We start from the raw sequence: 14,344 nt of genomic DNA, 5'->3' as shown, positions 1-14,344 counted from the left end.
TGATATTTTCTGCCAATCTTGAAAAACGTTTCACTGATTTTGAGTTAAAAAAGCAGAGCAGAGTTACTTTACTCCGCGAGTTCAGAACGCCACAAAAGGAACTCTTTCTTCTTCTTGTTTTTTCTTTTTACCATTTTGCTTGGCAGTTAAATTATCGCTAGCCGAACTTCTGTCTGTGACAGAATCCTATTCGATGCAGCCACTCTGGGCACAGCTCTCTCCCTTTGAAATAATAGCCTTTTACTGTACAGTGTAACTTAGGATCATAGCACAGAAGCCAAACATTGTACCTGTTTTTCAAATCAGCCAGTTACCTTAAAGAAATGCAGGCTTACAAATGAAGGCGTGAGACTTTCAGAAGGACATGATTTTTAAAGACAGTCGTTAATTATACTGGTTAATTAGACTGTGAGATACTGCAGATTTCAGTATTGATCCAATACTAAGTAAATACAGGGCCATTATTGTACCAATACCAATACCAGTGCTTCATGGTTTGAGATGAATCACCATTAATTTTCTAATTCTGAACATGTTTTGATGATCACTAAATCACAGATTTATCGCGCTAGTATTGATTTAATACCGATATTAGTGTTGGCATCGATACCATTGATATTCGGATTGATCCGCCCACCTCTAGTTAATTAAAGTAAGTAGCGATGCATTCACGAAGCAGTGCTAAATCTGATGTAAATAAATGTCCAGTTTTCCTCATGATTCAGGCTGTTATAAGCAAAAGTTTGGATATATTTCATATCAGGAAGCAGCAGGTAAAAATTCTGTAATTTAGCTAGTTACAAAAAGTGTTTGCAAGCCGTGGTGAAAGCTGTGACCTACTGGGAAGCCCAAACGTTTCCATGTAGCACACTTTAATAGTTTTTTCTAATTTCTAATTTCTTCTTGTTAATAAAGTGGAATGGTGTGTGGATTTGTAGAAAATAATTATATCATTTTTACCGGCTCTAAATAGTTGTGCAGTTTCCAAAGAAAAGGGGGAAAAAAGGCAATGAATTGGTGATACCTTTGTAAAGAAAAAAAAAAATCATACAACGTGTGTAGTAGTAGAGTTGCTTCACACAAAGACAGTTTTGTTTGTGCATAGAGTCCTTGATATTATTTGGTCATTTCTAACTCTCTACACACTCCAGTAACAGCCAGAGGCCTGCCCAAGGGGGGCTACCATGGGTTAGAGCGAATCAAAGCACCTGTCTCCCAGCCAGTGCTGGACAAAATCTCATGTCATTCACAGAGGAGAGGCTAATAACACTGTTAGGCAATTTGGGCTCACTTCATTGTATTTCAGAAAGAACAGCGTCACTGTTCAATACAATCCAACAACGCAGGGCAGCTATTTTCCTGCACAGGAAAAGCAGAAGAATCAAGTAGCCTGCTGATTGACATTCTTGGTCAGGCATGATGAATGTTTCCTCAGCTGAAGGAACAAATGAGTTAGCTGTGAAATATTATTAGCTTATAAGGCTTGATTCATTGATTAGCGCCGTTTGGGGAATCGAGTCACCTGCCAGTGACCTTATAAAAACCAAACGCACATGCTTTTGCACATCAAAAGCACATAAAACGTGAGAGTGAAACTCTGTCGTACAGGAATAAAGATGTCTATAAATAACGAAGCAAATTAAGCTACTTTCATATTATCACTGCCTGACCTTAACCTTTTTATATTTAGCTTTCATCTGAGTCTTATTATTTTCCTATCATTGTCTTACAGCAGGCTATAGCTGGCAATATACAGTCATTGTTGGCAGCAAATCCCATGAAAAGACCAAAACCAGCTTATAGCTGCAGGCTAGTGTATGTTTATTTAGGGTCAGTCAGTCTCTCAGCACTTTCTGACTTTCCTATCCTGCTGTGGCTCTCAGCTCATACCACCATTGGGTCTTTTTGAAGTGTATTGATGTCTTGAAAGCACAGCTCATGAATATAAACTCTCATTACAAAAAAAGTGAGTTTCCTGAAAAACAGAACTTACAGGGAGTGGAGATTTTTGGGCCTTTTCTTTTTATTAGTGGATATAATGTATGTTTGCAGAACCAGGATGATGCATATATGGGATCAACTTAAAATCAATACTGTGGTTATCTGTGTTAGCTGTGCAAAAGTCTTGAGCCACCGTCCATTTCTTTATATGCTGCTCCCAAGGAGCCAGACTGGTTTCTCTGGACATTGAAAAGAGTGAAAAAGCAGCCAGTGCTGTCCTTATATTGTAGAATAATTTTATTGTTTGATAAACCACTTCTTAACACTAACTTGTGAATCAATCAAGCATCAAAAGACACCTGACTCAAAGGACGATCCAGTGTTGTGTCTTTAGCAAAGAAACGATTAAAGTAAACCATTTTCTTTCACAAAAATACAGATATTGTTTCTTTAGTTGAACCTTTGAAAGATCCCAAAGAGTTTTGTAACAACATGGTGATTCCCAAAGAGCTATTAGCTGAACACTTGGCATATCTCAGCATGGTGTGCTGCGTGTCCTTGAAAAATTACAGGAAATGGGACAAGTGGGAGACAAAAGAATAAGTAGCAGGCCTAAAAAAGAAAGAAAACTTCAAGAAATAGTAATAAATAAAGCAAAAACCTGATGCAGGCCCTGAAGCTGATCCATCTACTGGTCATCAAAACTTTATCAGAAATGGTCTCAGTGAAAGGGAGGCTTTCTAAAGGACCGAAAACACAGAGAAAAGGCTGAAGTACGCCAAATTACACCCGAACTAGACTGATAATAGTGGCCACATGTCTCATACAGCGAGTGTGTACAGCCAAGATCTGTCATGCATCATTTTTTTTCAATCAAAACATAGATGATAACACAGTTTGACAAAAATAAAATGTTATATATGGACCAGCAAGGTGAGCTTTTTCCAAAAACTGGACACATGTTGGGACTGTGTGTAAAAACTGGGGAAAAAACAGAACGAAAGGCATCGAGATGCCTGAAGATAAGCATTCTACAGAATTGTCGAAACACTGTTTTTGTCTTAAATACTGTATTTGCATACAAGTTTCCACATGTTTCACTGCACCTGTTTCCCATTTCCTTAGTAAAATGTAAAGAAACCAGGTCTGGCTTAAGAATTGCACTGTACATATAAAATTAGGAAGTGTGCACCAGCTAGTGTGTTCTAATCAACAACAGAAATAAGATATCAGACACTAGCTTTGCACTTCATGAGGAAGATCAGTATATTTTGTAACAGGTTTTTATCTTTGGCTAACAGTACAGAAAATGTGTTGCTTATTGCCTTTATTTTTAGTTTCAGGCCCTCTGCAGTTTTTGACAAACCGATCAATTAGAGTAAACTGTGAACAGAAAAGTTTCTGCAGAATACAGAAGTGACCTGAGACGACTGAAGGTCATGTGTTTGAATTCTTCCGATTATGTATAAGAAAGCAGTTCTTTTCCCTCTCAGCCACACACATGCACACATGTTTATGTATATATAGACATTAACCTTTCAACTCCATGCAGATGATGAATAGAATCTTAAATCTTGAGTCGTGTATTGTTTCCCATGTGCAGACTAATTACTGCTGGATGCTGTTTCCTTTAAAAATGGGCTCCGAGTTGACAGCCTTTGAACTCCACATAATGAGCCCTCAAGCAGTGCTCTGCCTCCTTCAGATTCAAACCTCCAGACCAGGCTAATTTCAGGCAACACAGAAACCCATTATTCTTCATAATCTATTAAACATTTGGCCATATTTCTGACATAATTAGAGAGAAAATCATGCTAATTACACACATGGAGGGAAAGCTTAGATTTTCCAATCTAACCTGTCACCAGTCAGCAGATGAGACTTCAGACCAGCACACACATGTCCTGGCTCAGCCTTCCCAGCAACTCTGACTCCTTCCCTCTTCAGCCCTGAACCACAGCACTAACTAATTAGCATAGACACTACCTTTTTGATCAGTGCACACACACACACACACACACACACACACACACACACACACACACACACACACACACACACAAATCGTTCTTGTTTCCAGTGACGCACCATGAATTTAAATGAACCAATTAGCGAATGCATTTCCCCTGGCGTTGGGTTTCTGCTGCACAGCAATGCATCAGAAAGGTTAGCCTGCAGACCACTGCGGCCAAGGAGGACGACTGTCATACACCTCATATATGGATTCTGTGAAGTGTACATCATAGCTGATGGTGATAATCCCTGAGTAAACAAATAAGGACATTTTACTATGTATTTATTCATTATTAAAAGTATTTCTTTTTAAGAGATATTATTCAAAATCAGGACGCTGAAAAATTCAGGGCAGAAGTGTTTATTTACAAACAAAAGTCAGCTGCAGTGCAGTCGCTGTGGGGATTCATTGTTTCTTTATGCATTTCTTTTTTTTAAACTGGAGGATTCAGGCTGATTGGCAACATAATGAGCAACTTCTCACATTTTTTCCCATCTTTTTGTCACGGTATGGCATGGCAAACCGTGGAAGGAGTGGGGAAGGAGGACCCAGGCGTGGTGCTCTATGTATAAACAGTGCGTTTATTTACAGTGTGCAACAAAGTAACAATAAATCCCCGTGTTTTCCCAGACTCCCGTGTCGTGTCTCTCCGTGAATAGTCCGTGTCTCTGTGCTCTCCGCTCCCGTGTCAGCACCCCCCGGTGCTCGCTGCTCTCGTGTCTTCCACGCTCCTCCTGCGGGAAACAATAGACGCAGCCGTCAGGACACATACAACTGCGGGCATACACACACACTAACTCAATCAACAGGACGACTAACGTGGAGCCTCAAGGAAATGATCCCGCGTCGGTGGGAGCTCCAACTCTCTCCTAAGTAGCTCCCCCGACGAGGCCTGATCAGCAGCAGGTGTGTGACTTCGGGTGTGGCCAGTCCCTCCGCAGGGCCACACCCCTCAGGCCTGCAGGTGGCCGAGCTCCATCCTCCAGGCACACCCGCAGACATACACACCCATACCTCGCCTAAACATATGAGTGGGACACAGACTAGCACAGCACAGAAAAACACACACATATGTACACGCACAGAGAAGGGGAAACGACACCAAAAATACATAATAATAATACAGGTCCATGACTGCCCAGGAGTCCTAGGTCGCCCAGTCCCAGGACCCTGACACTTTTCTTTACTTCACAACAACCTACATTACCGTGCAAAAGTCTTAACTGACTTTCACTTCTTCATATTTTGCTAAGATAACAGCACTTGCAGTGTGTCCTGAATCACTAAAAATGAAGCCATTCCCAGTCAAATTGGTATGCTGGGTCTATATCTCACAGTGGATTTCTGTCAGATATAGATTTTGTGTGTGTGAAGTGCAGCCCAAAACCATGACACTGCCTCCACCGCACTTTAAACACAGCGACAGACACCAAAGTTATTATAGTGTTGTGTTTTCTAATCAGCTGTTATTTTATTTCAGTTTGGTATTATTATTTGTGTTAAGATTTGTTTTGGTTTTTGTGAGTTACAGAGTTAGTTTTTAGTGCTTTTAATTATTTTTGTATTAGGGGCATATGCCAGTTGCAAGATTTAAGAAAATCAGTGCAGGTATTACAATAAAAACACGGCCGTTAACTCACAAACATTTGCATCCAAGCCTCTGTGATAATAGATTTTACCAAAATAACAAAAGCTGAAACTATTTCCTCTCTGTATTTTTGATTTTAGTTTTCTGAGTTCATCAAATCCTTTTTTTTTAAAAGTTCTAGCTAATATCTTTGTTCTAGGTAACTCATCTAGTTTTTAGTCTAGTTTTAGTTTACCACTTCTTCTTTCGTCCTCCACTTGTCCAGTTTTTTCTCGTTTTTTAAGGACACGCTGGAGAGACTACAAAGTTTTCAGCTGACAGCTCTCTGAGAATCACATTGGAAATGATTCTTTGGCATTTGTTGTAGGTTCGGCTAAAAAAACGGGAAGAAATGTCTTTTTGTCTAAAGATACAACTTAGAATTGTACCGGCTTCATCTTTTGAGTTAGGTGAATGATTCATAAGTCAGTTAAGTGGCTCAATAAAAAAAACATTCCTCTGAGAATTGCCAATTTTTAAAGACAAACTTTAAAAGAAAGAAATCGAGAGAAGTCTGGCTCTTTTGAAGAAATATGTAAAAAAATAAAAGGTAGCTCAAGATTTTTTCGCATTCCTGTTGTCTATACTGTCATAATAATACATACTCATAGATACCTAGAGCTCAAAGTGAAAGCATTCCAGTTCATTTCTATATATTTTTTCTACTAAAAACGTCTAATTTTGTCTCTCTCTTTTTCAAAAAGCTGCTGCAGGGAAAGTCGATCCCTAAACTGGGCTCACTGGATCAGATTGAAACAGGAAGCGGCGATGCAGAGGGGCGGTACAGCGGGGACTGTGACGATGAGGATGGTTGTGCCGGTTCAGGCGCTGGTGAGGTCAAGAGGAAAGTCTCCAGAGTCTCCAAATGTAAGTCGCTCCCCTCTGTAACGTTGTTACTCATCCGTCATCACACGAGCACCAACATAAACCTGACAAATAAATCTAATAAATGTTTCATAAAACAAACAGACTGAATTGGGTGCAATGTAGCACCTTTATGGAGTCATACATATGTCTTCATATGCCTTTCACCTTATATGAAGGACACATTCATTTATGCCATTTGTCCGTCTGCATGTTTAAAGTTGCAGGATTTTAACAGGAAAGCTATTTTTTTAATGAGCGAAACCGTTCAAAAGCGCAGTTGCATAACACCATATTTCAATAAGACTTGCTCCACTCTCCACTTTATGACAGTAATAATAATAGTCATTAAAGATAATAGTTGCTATGGGGACATTATTGTAATCAAGGCCTGTTACTTTAAAAATGATTGCTCCTCAGTGGATCACTAACCCCTGATGAATCACAACTCTCCTCTTCTTCTTCTTTTTTTCTTTTTTTTTTTAACCTTTTACACTCTCCTCTGCACACAGATTCCTCCTCTCCTCTCCATCAAACATGCTAACAGCCTGATTAATCTCCCCTCTCTCGTTTTGCCTATGGCGACAATAAGGAAAAGGGAGCAGGAGGGGTGGGGGGTTGTCCAAACAAGCCATTCTGTCCGTGTAAGTGTTTCCTCTACTGCTTGTCAGTCTGGCTGGAAGCTCTGGGCTGAGAGAAGCTGCTTAACAATCACTCATCTGAGGCTGCAGGGAGGCTCTGACATTTATCACCCATTACAGCAGATCCGCCCTTTACTTGTCATAGGCCAGATTAGCCTGTCCACCATATTTATGACCTGTCTGTCTGACCTCTGTCAAGCATCTGTCCCCTGCCACCTGACCCTAACACAAACACTGTGGATTCCCCCTCCTGAACCGCACCACCTCTGGTCAGTCAGTTATGACTTCAAGTTTTTAGTTCTTCTCTTTTTCCCCCTTAATGATCTGGGGTTTATTTTTCTTATTTTTAGGTTCTATTGTTGTGTAAAATTTAGAGTTATTACAAATTACAAGCCAAAGATAAAGCAGCTAAAAACAAGAATTTTCCTAAAACAACATCAACAACAAAAACAGCCAGTCCAAAGCTTTTGAGGCTATAAAATGATCCAAATGCTGATTCATCTCAAGCACAAAAAAAAGAGAAAAAAAAAGTGTAACACATGGGGTTGAATCCAAAACACCTCTTCAGCTTGTAGGAGTGAAAAAAGGTCACTGGTAAATAGGCAGCCCACTATTCACTGAATCATTCTCCATTGTTTGCCGCTAAAATCGAGACAACAAATAAAACATAACTGGAGACACAGGTTAATGGATATGTGTTAAGTCCTCATTTGACCAGTGATATGAGAGTATTAGTCATGAATGAGCACGTTACAGACGAGCTGGGCTGCTAATGCAGTGAGCAGAAAGAGTTTTCCTCCCTCAGCACACACGACTGTCATGTTGCTGCAAACGGTCTGAACCTGTTGATTAGAGAAAAGGATTTGTCTCTCATAATTTTTTGATGGTTCTTGGTTTCTGCCAGTAGAGCCTCCAGTTGTTCGAGCTGGCTCTGCAGGTCGGCGAGGTCGCCGTTGAGTCTGCGGTTCTCCGACTGCAGTTTGGTGAACTCGGCGTCCTTCAAGCCCTGCGACAGACTGGCGACCTGTCCATGGAAGCAAATGGATGGATGGATGGAATTTATAAAGCTGTCACAAGCTTATAATAGTTTTGCGGTAACCAACGGCAACCAATATGAAAATGCCAAAAGCGCGCCGTGCCTCGTCTGGCCTCTTGAGCGATCCGAACCCCCACAGACTTCCGTGCTAATATGTCAAACTTTACACCAGAAATAAATGTGTGTACAGTTTAACTTGTTTAAAAGAAAAAAAGTTCAGTTCTTTTTGGCTTTGTATAAATATCTGCTGCTTCTGTTTAGTGCAGTGCAGATGTAACCAGATTGGTGAAGACGCAGTCAAACAGCAGAGGCTGACTTCAAATTTCTGCAAAGACAGAGAGCTGCAGATTCAGCTGAGAATCCTCTGAAGGTTCATCGCTAAGGACCGCCTGTTCGTATTATCACATTTTTTTCTCACTTTTTTTTTGGTCCCTGAGTCTGATGTGCTACAGTGCTCAGCTCTCACTTCAGTCAGAAGTTTGTCTAAGACAGACTGTTATCAGACAAACTTGTAGTACAAATGGGAATGAGCTATGTTGTTATTTCCAATTGCTGGAAAGCTAGCATGTTAACAGTATTCTCAATGTGTGGAGCAATTCATTTAGCTTTGCTTGCTGCTGGGAATACAATTTTTAGTTCTGCAAAGCTGCTACATCATGCCGGAGCTACAGAGTTCATAAATTGGCTGCCACGAGGTTAAATCACAGTGGTTTAGATACACTATTAATGAATGCTGTCGGTTTTTATTTGAGTCCGTGTGCAAAAGTTCAGAAACAGAAAGCCGCAGAGATGAAAATACAATATTAAACTGCAGAATCAGAAACAAATACAACCAAAAAATATGCACCCAGGTGAAATCAAAACTAATGTTCATGTAAAATCTCGCCAGCAAACGGAGCTCAGAACTTGGAGTTATGTGAACTTGTTTAGAAATTGTTAAAATCTCACAGCGAGCATGTGAGATGCCAAAAAAGCAATCAGAAAAATAAATGATTTCTGAATATTTGTAAGAAACTAAAAATGACTGAATTCCTGTTTTTATACCCAAATTGGAGGCACTCTGGACATCTCTGGGATTTGAGAGGGTGATTAAGCCTAACATTCAACCTCTCAAACTAATTTTTCTGCCCATAAATGCAAGTAAATAACAGTAATTTAGCATCCTAATAAAAAAAAAAGTATTTTACTACTTGTTCTGCTTGTAAAACTGTAAATTGGAAATTTAATGGATAACAACATTAATCACCAATACTGTTAATTTAGGGCAACTGTGGTATAGTCCTTACACCGGGCCATGGTTGGTCTAATAAATTTGTTAAGCAGTGTAATGCTGTGGTTTGTGTACTAACCTTTTTTGCCCACTGTTTCTACAAACCATAAAAGATGCAGCATATAATGCACATGTTTTTATAACGAGTACGCCAGCCTATCAGAGTAAACTGTCACATTGAAGTCCTTGAGCGTCAGTTCAGAGCTTAAACACCATCTATAATTTGATTAGATTTCCTTCTCTGCCATTATTCATAATCCAACCTCTTTGTGTCTTTGATTTTTATCAGCAGAACATGCTGACGATAGATCAGCGTGATAAGGAAATCAAATGGGATCAGCTCAATACTGACAATAGGAGCTTGATTTAAGGGATTATCCTCATTATGCAGAATGACTGCTTTGTGAAAATGTTACGTATGTGACAAGAGGTGACGGTGTGAGCGGAGCGGCGCATTGTTCGAAAATCTGAAGGATTTTTGAATATTTAAGTGAAGCATTATGTTCCAGGTTTCCATTTTGGAAAGAGCAGTTAGCTGTGTCTGGATCTTGGTGTATTATGTAAAGCACACGCTGAAAGAGATGATTGATTCACTTCACCCTGTTCAACATGGAGGTGCATTGACTTCTCACAGCTCATTGGCTAACACCGACTCTGAATACATAGAACATGTATTCACAGTGCTTCATGTTTTGTTCCCCACATCGGGTCCTGCTTTTACAGTTGGTTCACACCTGCTCGTTTTAAACACACATGCACACACATCTGACTTTTAGTCCTTAATTAAATTAAATTAACATTTGATGCTAGTGAGTACCTCAATTTAAAAACCATTGTAAGATCAAATTGTTGTGTATTGCAGCTGATTGCAGAGCATGTCAAGCATCATAACCAGCATCATAACTACCAATTATAATATTGATAATTGGAATACTCATTTAAAAAAAAGCTGTACTTTACACTCGCACAAAGCACGCACAGCCACAGCCTGAACCGATGCGGCTCCACAGACACGAGGTAAAACTCTTTTTATGTTTTTATTGCACGAATTCAGATCTCAGAATAATTGAACCCCTTTACGTTCCCCAAAAAAACAGCAGGAAGACTGATTCCAGCTTTGATATCCAGACCTTAATGTCTCCAAATGAGGTGAAGTCGGAGACTCTAACGGGCACCTCCTGCAGCCTTTCTTTATGAACCCGATGAGATCATTATACACCTCGGTTACTCACATAAGAACTTTTGCCTAGCTTGGCTTTGGATATAATAAATACAGTTTTGCAAATGTAGTCATTTAGTTATTATTCATCACACACTGCAAAAGAACAAGCAATGTTACAGTCATGCTCCTGCCTCTGTGCGGCTGCATTGTAAAGGATAATTTTATCATAATCTCCATCTCCACAGGACTGACACTGAACGGTTAAAGTAGCCGCTAGGTGGGCAGCTCCTGACTCATCACGGTGAAAACTGTTTGCACCTGGTCATGTCCCACTCAATGCCATCTACAGAAGGGGCAGTTTAATAAAAACACAAAAGTAGCAACACAGAAAACTGGTGATGACTGGTAAATAATGCTCTTCTTTTGGTGCAAAAAGCACATATATTTCAGCTATAAGCCAACCTAACACTTACCAACAGTGTTTACCTTTAACAACTGTGAGTAATGTTTCAGACATGAGTGTTATTTCTCCCTTCACCATCTGTGGAAAGGGCTTCTTGTGTCTAAATGTGTACCCCCTAAAAGCTGCTTCCCTCTGAGTCTTGGTTTGCTGGATAGATCTTGCCGATAGAACGTTTTAGCAATGCTTTTATCTACTTCGGCTTTTGCGTTCACATGCTGCTACCCTCAGGAAAGTTGTATGAAGAATTGATGTAGTTCGAATGAATACTGGAATTTGCACATGTTGACATATGAATTGAACCACAAACTGAAACTTTTACAACAAAACTAAACTAATTTTTGCTGAAAATGTGACATTACAATCTTGTATGCCTGGCTATTTTCTGCTAACACTGTAGGCGATGGGATGACTTGCAAGCTATGCTAGCTTGGTGCTAATATCACTTTGCTATGTACTGATTGTTCCTTGTATTGCATGCTTCAATACATGCTGTTTTTACAGAGAGCCCTGCAGGGCATGCTTGGATATTTCACAGCATAATGGAAAACCCTGAACCCTGTTGCTAGAAGAAAAATTCTTTTAAACTGAAGTTTGCGTCCTACAGACTGACATGTAACCCCTGTAGCTTTGGACAGCTAACAAGGTATTTCTTGCAAACTTATCTGCTGCTTTTAGCTGATTACAACAGATCCATTCTAGGCAAAGCAGCAACGAGGGGCTCGTCGACTTTCTGGGATTCAAAACTAATCTTAGAATCGGATGACCTTTAAACAATACCTGCAGCGGAGAACATCTGTGAGCGTTTTTGTGCTCCTATGCCAATACTCAATAAGAGACCTCCTATCTGGCCTGGAATAGCTTAGCAGTTAGTTCAGTCAGACGAGTCAGTGTGATTGCTTGCAGCGTGAATGCAAAAAGACAACTGTCAAACGCATTGGCAGCAGGAGAGACACAAATCGATTTCTAGCAAATAAGCACAACGAGAGGAAGGGAAGCGGCTCCTTTAGCGTGACTCTTATTAACCAGTAGTGTCTCAGCAGGATAACGTTCAGCGTTATCTGAGCTCATACCACTCAGGCCTGTGTTAAATGACTGGGAATTACACTAGCTGTTGTATCTAGAACTCCTCCACTATCTAATGTTAAGCGATAATGGCCATAACAGCAGTCAACAGGGGATGAGCACACATTTAGTAAAAGCAATTTTCCATCATGCTTTACAGTCTTGTATATGTTCCAGCTCTTAAATGAGGGATCTGAGAGATGGAGAATTACATCAAGGCCATTTTGTCGGACATACAGTATACGGTAATAGGGCGATCACAGTGAGCCCTTTGGAGTTTCCTACCAGGTCCAGCAGTACTTGGCTGCACCTATTATAAAGATGTTTATCCTCATTACAGTATGAGATCAAATTAGGTAACCTGCTGCCTCCTCTGAGCTGAATATAATGGGATCAGAATCATTTGCACAAGTGTTTCTCATAAGCTGTTGACCAGTGCTCTTCACCGCGCGGACTCCTGGGTTGCCTCATCATCACTCAATTAAATTGACCTACTGAACTAGTCTCTGCTGTTACATTTATCTGTTTATCTTCTAAAATTTAATGAATTTTTAACAATCAAGTCATTATTCGACATCACTTGTATATTTTACGTAGATGGACTCAAATTCACAGTGTCCTTGGTTTATACTCCTGTAGTTTTTAGTTCAGATTGTGTTGAATGTGATTAATATTGAGGAGCTGTAACATGACAAGGTTTAACTTTTGGACTTGACCTGTAAACCTAAATTTGAATGTTTTGGTATCCTAATAAGTGATCCTAATAACGTAGATGCTAATGAACACAAACAGGCCCTCTTTAACTTTGCGGTCAGGAATCCATCACCATTATAGCAGCAGCTGGGTGCTGAAACAATCCACACCTACTGGCTGAAGACTAGAAACAGAGCTGCATAAATGAACCAGTTAAATAACAAGAGACTCTCAGTCTGACTCCCAAGTGAGGACAGTAAAGATCGTTAAAAATCTTGACAGGGCAATGGCACAATCCAGCTAGTATGTGCCGTGAAAATTCCTGTCAGACATCAGAGTCTTGAAGTTGAAGGGACAGGTGTGTCAGTGCAAGCACAAAGCTCAGTGGGGGATAGAAAACAACATCAGAGGCTCAAAGACGCAGCAGCTACTGAAGACAGAGACAGAACTGTCACTGCAACAATTTCAAGCTGAAACAGATGAACTAGAATACAATCTGGATTAGACAGTGGTGGTAGAAGAACTCACATCATACACTGCACTGCAATAAGACTCAGTTTACATAATACCCTGTTGCAGGGCTTATACTTAGAGTATAAGCCCTGCAATAAAAAAATATAACCTTAGGGAGCAGTAGGCAGAAAGTTAGAAAATGAGGAGGAAAAAATTAAAATACAGCAGTCCTCCCGAGGCTTACGTCTTACCTATCACTATGGTTGAATAATAGACTGTAAAGAGGTAGCTGCCGGCAACCTAGCCCAGGAAGTTGTGTTTGTGGCTATTAGGTAGCTAAATGTTACCTTCAAATGTAGTCATCAGCTTACATGACCAGGAGAAGAAGAATCTAATTTGAGACAGTCACCAACTTCACTCCATTTCTCAAAGTCAGTTTTCATATCAACATATTTAATTGCTTTTAATGTCAGACTGTATTTAGGACTCTCTCTCTTTCTTTTTTTTGGGATCGGGTAAGTCTCAATTTCTGTTTTTGGTTGTTTTGCTTTGTTAGGCAGTTGTTGCCCTTTTTAATTTTTTCAACAGCCAACTGAATTTCTTCCTCTCTGAAAATACATGTGATTGGTCAGACTCGTTAAATCCTAAAAACAGAACCAAGATGAGCTACAGAAGTCTTGTTTCCTTCTCTAAGAATCATAGTACCAGAAGCTTAAGAGATGGTACCAGTATAATGACATGATTTACTATTATCACTGTAAAAGCTAAATCCTTATCCCTTCTATTTAAACGTTTAACATGCCATTGTAAATCATTGACTTGATGGTGGGAAACTATTTATGTAAAATGTTAACAATGTTAATGTTAACAGGACTACATCAGCTTACGGTAAGTGTTTATATAACGTTAGTCATTGACTAACATCAGACACTGATTGCACAACAGCAAAGCAACTGTCTCAAATAAAATCTGTGTTTTATTATAACAGCACAAAATACTTACCCCACCATCTCACCTTTTTTTTTTTTTTGAATGAGTCAGGAAGGAGCTGTCACGCCAGCTGCACTAGTTGCCATCTTCCACATGCCTCATGTAGTTTTTACTGCTCTTGTCCTCCG

The 14,344-nt window shown here is 39.9% G+C and overlaps 1 protein-coding gene across 2 annotated transcripts in view; it reads left to right on the top strand.

Moving 5' to 3' along the window:
• The window catches only part of gpc5a (glypican 5a), a 155,244-nt gene that overhangs the window by 94,660 nt on the left and 46,240 nt on the right, over positions 1 to 14,344 (top strand). For both annotated transcript variants that reach the window (XM_085403184.1, XM_085403192.1), the window contains exon 8: positions 6,287 to 6,449. In XM_085403184.1, coding sequence (XP_085259310.1) covers positions 6,287 to 6,449 — 163 coding nt within the window. The remainder of the gene's footprint in view (positions 1 to 6,286; positions 6,450 to 14,344) is intronic.

The sequence above is a fragment of the Rhamphochromis longiceps genome, linkage group LG1 (genome assembly GCF_057381845.1).
Source record: "Rhamphochromis longiceps isolate RC_006_pf linkage group LG1, R_longiceps_female_GT1.1, whole genome shotgun sequence".
NCBI lineage: Eukaryota > Metazoa > Chordata > Actinopteri > Cichliformes > Cichlidae > Rhamphochromis > Rhamphochromis longiceps.
The sequence above is the reverse complement of the archived record's forward strand: the minus strand, read 5'-3'. Positions and strand labels throughout refer to the sequence as shown.